Source organism: Athene noctua, chromosome 2, assembly GCF_965140245.1.
Source record: "Athene noctua chromosome 2, bAthNoc1.hap1.1, whole genome shotgun sequence".
In the NCBI taxonomy this organism is placed as follows: Eukaryota; Metazoa; Chordata; class Aves; order Strigiformes; family Strigidae; genus Athene; species Athene noctua.
In genome coordinates this window covers 2339197-2346851 of record NC_134038.1, presented here as the reverse complement: position 1 = coordinate 2346851, position 7655 = coordinate 2339197, and the positions used below count along the sequence as shown (strand labels likewise).

Genomic DNA, 7655 nt, shown 5'->3' with positions numbered 1-7655 from the left:
TCAATCAGTGGAAGTGACAGCAAGCTTTCACCTGACAGTTTAAGGCTCAATTTTGGATTGTTTTGTGTCTAGCAGGTCCACAGGTAGGCAAAAGCAGGTAGGAAACCAGCACGATGCAGAGCTGGCAGAAGGACACATCTCCCATGGGACGGCTGAGAACTTCCAGGAGCAAAGCTGCCAAAAGACCCGGGAAGATCCCGGGATCTGAGGGACAGCAGGAGTGGCAGGTTTGGTGGGGAAGTCACCTTCTGCAGTCCGCGTGCAACAACAACCAGGGATTGCAGGTTGAACCTAAAGATCTGAGCATCGATATCTTTGCCTCTGACTTCACTACATGTTGCAAACAGACCCGTTGCCCTGGATCATTTAGGTCGATGTTATTGTCTATCACCGTCACAAGTCCGAAGTGGGGAAATCGAGGCACCAAGTCTTTGTAACACGCAGACTAATTTTTAGAGCTCCTGTTCCCAGTGCGCTTGCTCCGTGAGGAGTAACAGGGTTGACTCAGACCCCAATAAGTGGCATTTTTCACTAAAATGCACCTGGAAAAGGCAATTCTCAAGAGGTGAAACGAGCTGGCCCAGGGGTGTTTATCAGAAAGGACAGCAACAGGGAGAAGATGGACTTGATGCTGAGAGGTGAACTGGAAGGAATGCCGAGATGAAGCACTCAAAAGCTCCTTGAGAGGGGAAGAGGCCCTCGCGCCAGGCATAATATTTGGGTTTTCCACAAGAGCGTTTCTAATCTCTCTCTCTGGAGCAAGGAAACACACACAGCACACGTCCCATCTCAGGTAACAACAGGAGCATGTTTATTCAGGTCTGGCACTTACAGAGCTTGGAAGGACAAGGTACACGTCATTTGTTTTCCAGAAAAGTCAGCCCAGGATCAGAAGAAACGAAAGGATTTTATAAAAAGAGACTGCAGCTGCAAGGGGCCGGGAATGTGTCTCTCTTCGGGTCATGCATTCCCGATGTCCGGGCAACCTACGCGCCGGAGCACGCCGGTGCCAGGCACCTCCGGAGGCGAGAGGCAGGAACGTCTGAACGCTTGACCGGGTGGTGTCTGGGGTTAATCGGTTCTCGGTGAGTCCCAGCCTTCTTTTAAACGTTAGAAATTAAGGGGGAGGGGGGGTAATTAGGTATAAAAGCAGAAACCCTTCCAAAACGATCCAACCTTTGCCAAGGAGGTGTGAGAGTGCAGTGGGGTATGTCCACAGAAGGAGGACAACAGCTTGGCCAAACCACCCAGGTCTCCAATGCTGGAAGAGCATAAAGTCTGGGAAACAACCACCTTGGAAGCCTGCTGAGAAGTAGAGGATCTCCTTGCAGACAGCGACAGAGAAGATATTGGCTAATGAGACCCGCGACGGCCCATGGAAGACACCTCTTCCTCGGCCAGCCCCCTCATTCACGAGCCCTGAGGACGTAGATGAAGCTAACGAGGACCCCCAAGGCCAGGACCGTGTAGCTGGCTTTCACGCTGCTGGAACCACTGATGTTGCAGAGGAAGGAGTCGCAGCAGTAAACGGAGGCAGCCGCTATGCCGAGGTTAATCCCAGCGCTGGGGCAAATGGGGGAGCATCCTTTGGAGATGGACTGGCCAGACTTCCCGCCTGAAATTAGGTTGGGGCAGGGGGAAAGGAAGGGGGGAAAAAAAAAAAAGCAAAAGGAGAACAGTTTAGAATGTTTCTCGGCTTTCTGATCACTTGTTCTGCAAAGGAAATAACAGTTCTGAAATAGCCCAAGTGTCACAAGCGGCACAGGGAAAGGATGAAGTGCTTCTCAGCGTCAGGCTACGACAGTAATCTCAGCCAGCCCACCCCGTTTCAAGGAACGCCCGAGATAACCTCCCACACATACCTTAGAGAACATGCAACACCCCAGGGTCGCCCCTTCCAGGCTGTCGGCCAAGTTTGGCCGCAACGGCTCCAGTGAAAAAAAAAAAAAAAAAATCAAAAAAAGAATCCCACTTGAAGCTTGACCCTGGGACTCCTCAAACGAGACAGGGAGCACGGGGCGTACGGAGCAGCGGGGTGAGCAAATTCTGCATTTCGTTGAGGCTGCGAGAGGTGCAGCAGCAGGAAATAGGAAACGCTAACACGGTGCTAAGACAACAGGTTTAGAAAAGCTCCCAGGCTCCATGTGTACACGCAGGACCCACCCACAACGCAGACCCTGCACCTCGGGCATGCAACGCCCCTCCCTCCTGCAAGGGAGGGCACGGGGAGCCAGGCTGGACTCTGCAATAGTGCCAGGAGACAAGCCAGAGCCAGGGAGCATCGACTGCCCCACATCCTTTCTGGCACGTAGGGAGGCATCCTCCACATCTCCCTTCCTGGCAACCCCGCCTCGTCCACAGACAGCAAAGAAGCAACGGTGGGACTCGGGGCAGGGGGGTGAACGACTTGAACAGAGGGTGAAAGCAGGAAGGGCAACCCTGGAGCTTCCTACAGAGGAAGCCTGCAGCATCCTCCACACTTTCACTTATTCATCAACAACCTCCCCGCCCCCAGCACGAAATTCCCTTCGGATTCCCGGCATTGGTGCAGGCACGTGGGCTTTAACGTGACTCCGTCTGGCAGCATGTCCCTTCTAAAAATTCCCTTGGGATGGTCTGACACTCAGCTGCTAAGCAGAACTTTGCCATTTTTCCAGCCAAAGGAAGGAAAAACCTTCCTGCAGCTCAGCAGTTGACCCGGGAGAGCAGCCAAGAGGGGCAGAACATCCCGTCACCACTCACCGATTCCCACTCCGACGTATGTTGTCACACAGTGGTTTTCATTCTCCCCACACCTGACAGGCTTCAGGCAGGCCCAGTTGGAGGATGCATCCGAGCACGAAAAGCAGATGAGCGTGTGGGCTGCAAGAGAAAGGCACACCTTGGTTAGGGGCTGGTGGGAAGACCTCCTCACGTGGTGGTCCCCACTTCTGACACAGGGCACACACCCCATCTGGTCACAGTCACGCTTGCTGTTTCAGCTGTGATAGGGTTTTTTTTTCCCAAAAAAACTGGCCAAGTGAAGGGTTCAAGCATAAGGGATACATTTCACACTCTTAGCAGCATCAATTTAGGCGTTGGGATGGGCTGCCCAGGGCAGGGGGGGAGTCCCCATCCCTGGAGGGGTTGAAGAGTCGGGCTGAGCCAGCGCTGAGGGATCTGGGGGAGTTGGGAACTGTTAACGTTGGGTTGATGGTTGGACTGGATGGTCTTCAAGGTCTTTTCCAACCTAGACGATTCTGTGGTTCTGTGAACTGCCACCTAACGCCTCCACACCACCACAAGCCAGCCTGGTGCCTTACAGCATGTCCCTGTTTGCACCACGAGTGGGTTCAAGCTACAACTGCCCACTTGAAACTAAACAATGGAGGCAAGTTCAGGCCTGCAACCTGGAACCTGAGATCTGGGCTTATTCATCTCAGCTGCCATGGACACTGATGGGAAATGCTCCAGGCGTGACCGTGGGTTTGAGTTTTCCATGACTTGCTTTTGGCAGCAGGGCACAACGCTGAGGCTACGATCGATGTAGCGCACGTGGTGGAAATGATTTCTCAGCTACAGCGAGCCCAGAATTGCAGCAAGACCTGCAAGGACTTGCACTGTCCAGCTACCCAGGGAGTTATAGCACATAAAGGCAGCATTCACAACCAAACTTTTTAATTTGGAGCAGGGGGATAGCAAAAAAAAAAAAAAAAAAAAGCATGCCTTCCTCCATGGCAGGTCCCCTAACATGTTTTCTCCTACATCAGCAGGATGGACTGCATCAGCCAGCTCCCATCCCTCATCCTTCAAATCTGTCCAAGAAAGAGAAAAAGATTGGAAAATAGCATTCAGTGGTGGGAAATGGTTGCAGAAACAGCCTGGACCGGTGACTCAGCAGGGACATAAGCACTTTGCAGTGGACAGATACCTCTGTATTTTACGTACAGGCACATCACATCTGCACTGCAATTGCTGACCTACATACACAGACAGACCAGGTCTGCTCCCGATGTTTCACGGGCTCTGATTTTGGAGCCCTCGGACAGCAAGTCCTTCCACGAGGCACTGCCCTTCTCTTCTGTGTTTACAGGATGCAAACACAGGGGGCCGATTCAGGATGGGAAGTGCAAGGCAGCATCATTCCTGCTCCTACCTCTTTCAGCCCCGCTACAAACAGATTATCCTAAGGAGGTGAAGTTGGGGAAGCCCTAGGAGAGCTCGCTGAGGCTCAGCAGCCCCCGTCATGGAGTATTCTGAAGAATAAATTGGACAAATATTGGTCAGCGGCTGTCCCACTCTGCCGTGGGTCTGTGTGACCTCTTCTCGATCCCGTTTCTCTCAGGAAGATAAAAGCTTTTTACGAGAAAATTGGGAAAAAAACCCCAGTTGTTCTCAGAGGAATGACTTTTGAGCAGCCACGGCCAAGGGAGGGAAAGAAAACAAAAACATAATCTCAAGGAAGTAGATTAAAGCGGGTTACTTGGGGATCCTGAATGTCACCATCAGGGCAGCCAAAGGACTCTGCTTTGGAGACAAAGCCAACACCGCAACCTCCTAAGCAAGAATTTCCTGGACTGTCTCACACATCCCCCAACAGCCATCAGTCTGCCAAGGATCCTTGCAACAGAACCGGGTTACCTGAGCCTGCCAACGCGGCAGCCACAACCTACACACAGGATTACAGAGCCACCAGTTGAGTCAAAAGCCCCAGGAGAGATTCATCAGAGGATCTAGGCGAGTGGGAGGAGGATGGAGCCAGGTGCCGAGTGGACAGCCTGTCACTGTCCCTTGCTGAGCCCTCAAGAGCGTTTCCATGGGTTGGTCAAAACTCAAGTCTAGGACCTCGGAGTGAAACCCTCATCCTCAGCATGTTCCTGCTCTCCAGTCTCGGGTGACCTGTCCCAAAACCTTCTCCTTGCAACCACTCCGAGAGCAAACTGAGGAGGCAAATTGACTCATCCCATTTCACAGGAGCTGCCTGCAACCAGGAATGAAGTGGATTATAGGCTTCCCGTGGGCATTACGGCAGAACATATGTCCTCATACGTGTTTGCTCATTACGCTGAACAGACAATTCGAGTGGTGCAGTGCTGCTATTCATTAAGGCTTAGAGGTTCCAGATACAAACACACCAGAAATATTTGTACATGCACATAAAAATGCCTTTAGGCATAAAATTCTCTGCCACGTGACTAAATCTACGCTCCTACCATAGCATCTCCTACTTGGCCCGATGTTTTTTCTTTGTCACACCTACCTATTACCCTTGTTTTAATACAGACAAAATCTTTCCAGGAGAGGCGAGTCTTTCAACGTAGTTTAAGAGAGGAAATACTCAATCATAACTAGTGCCACTTTCTGCCCCAGCTGAAGAGATAAGTAAATAACCCACTGCAGAGTTAAAGAGAGCAAGCAGGCTGAGTGTTTTAGACAAAAGGCACAAGAGGGGTGGTAGAATTATTTTACACAGCTGGAGACAGGGCAAAGAGTTGGAGCTCAAGGCTACAAAAAAAAAAAAAAAAAAAAAGCGGAAAAAAAAAAAAAAAAAAGCCCAAGACTGAACAATGCAAAAGGGAAGCCTCGTTTTCAGCAACTCGAAAATGCAGCATTCTTCCACAGGAAGAATTTATGTGTTTATTCGTTTGCTGCTCAGCTCCTCGGAGGAACAAAGAGCTCCCAAAACAGAGCAGATTATATGGGGGAATTCCTCAGATAAGAGGTTGAATCCATTCTTGGAAAGGGCAATGCAGGGGGGGGGGAAAAAAAGAAAAAAAAAAAAGAAAAAGCAGCGCCTTTAGAAGCCCGCACGGGTGAAAAATGAAAAATGCTGTTGCTTCGGCAGTTCTTCCATCCGGTCCCTATGCCGAACGTTTTTTTTTGGTTTTTTTTTTTTTTCCATCGCTGTTTGACAAGATTCTTATATACCCTACGGAAAACCTTCGGGGTACTTGGAGCAGGGGGTAAAGCCTTTCTGCAAAAGACTCCCTGGATGCGCTGGAAGCGTCTGGGGATAAAGCTACCTACAACAACAACAAAAAAAACACAAAAAACCAAAAAACCACAACACAAACCTTTTGCCTGGCTAAGAACTTACTTTGCAACGAATTTTTTTTTGGAGGAGGAGGAAGAGGAGGGGGTGGGAAGTGAAAACCCTGAGTGCCTTGGCCTGGACAGCCCATCCATCCCAGCTGGAGCTGAGCAGATGCCAGCTGGGCTGATGGAGAGAGGAAAGGGGGGGGGGGGGGGGGGGGGAATAGGCAGGGCAGCAACCAACTAGTTTCTTCTCACCGGTATCCTCAGGAGATAAGAAGGGCCCGTGTTTCCCGAGTGAAGGCTCCGAGGGCCCCAAACTCTCCTTGTTTGTTCTTTGTTTGGGCTTCTCCAAGCATCGACATATGGAAACAATATGGGGCTTGGCAGGGCCCCCTGGAGTTTGGGTAGTCAGAAATGGAGGCGCGGGGAAGGCGGGGACTGCAGACCCCCGCCACTCCGACAACTTGCGGTGCTTTAACACCCAGCTACAGGGAGGCACAAACACGTTCACCCCATTTTTTTTTAAATTTTTTTTTTTTTTTTCCCCAGGGTGATGCTGGTCCCCTTTTGGGGGTCACCTCCCCATACCTTGGGTACCGCAGCTTGCCCCGAAGGATGCTGGGGAGGTTGGAGGGGGGGGGGGGGTACACACAGGAGCCAAGATCACGAGTGGCTCTGCCCAAGACTTTGCTCCATCAGCCATTGCCAGGGCTGGGCTCCATCTCCCCTCCACCCTCCTTTCCCCTCGGCTGCATCTCAGCCCCTTTGGGTTCGCTGCGCCCCAAAAAAAAAAAAAAAAAAAAAAAAAAGAGGGGGGGGAGAGCGGAGCTGGGGCCCTGGTCTTTGTTCGAGCTGTTAACTGGGAAAAGCTCCAAAATATCTACGTGCAGAGCTGGAGCCGCACACCTACACAGACAGGCACGGACGCCCTGAAGTTCCTGCTGCAAGAGGGACACTGCCGCGAGGCAGGTTTTGGATAAAACACCCCTCCACCCCCCCCCGAACCCCAGCACGGCTCAGTTCTGTTCCCCCCAGCCTCTTTACAACCCTCTCCCCTCAAAAAAACCGTCCAACTTCTAGAGCTCACTCCGCAAAACGCCCCCCCCCCCTCACCCCCCCCCCTCCCTACCCGGCAATCTGTCCCCAAACCCAGGGCTGGTGGGGGGGGGTGTCTGGGGGGACCTCCGGGTGATGGTGGCCAGAAGGAGAAGGTGAGGGGTGTGGGGGGCGCGGGTATCCCCCCCCCATTACCTCTCTCCACGCACAGCACCGCAGCCAGCACAGCGAGCAGGAGCGCCTTCATGGTGAGGCGGCGGGGGCCAGCGAGATGCGCAGGGTGGCGAGCGGCGCGCAGGGCTGGCGGCAGGGCCGGGGGTGGGGAAAGGCCGGTGGCCCCTCCCCGCCACCTCCCTCCCACCGCCTCCCCCCGGCCCCGCCCGGTTTCGTTTCCCCGTTCTGGAGAGCCGGGGCCGGAGAAGTGGAGGGGGGGGGGGGGGACACACACAAACCCACAGAGTCCCCATGGTGCCAGCGGCTGGGAGCCCCGCAGGAGCTGAGCCACCTCTCCCCTGGCGCTGGCCCAAAAGGCTTTTTCCATCCTCCCCCCCCCCTGCCTTTATTCCCCGAAGAAAAGAGCCCGG

General features: G+C 52.9%; 1 protein-coding gene across 1 annotated transcript; it reads right to left on the bottom strand.

The window, feature by feature from the left end:
• Nucleotides 1–789: 789 nt before the first annotated feature.
• On the bottom strand, nucleotides 790–7422 carry LOC141957240 (lymphocyte antigen 6E). Its single transcript, XM_074898335.1, has 3 exons — nucleotides 7267–7422; nucleotides 2743–2862; nucleotides 790–1615 (listed from the first exon to the last, which is right to left on the bottom strand). The coding sequence occupies exons 1-3, from the start codon at nucleotides 7316–7318 to the stop codon at nucleotides 1407–1409; spliced, it is 381 nt and encodes a 126-aa protein (XP_074754436.1). The 5' UTR covers nucleotides 7319–7422; the 3' UTR covers nucleotides 790–1406.
• Nucleotides 7423–7655: the final 233 nt, after the last annotated feature.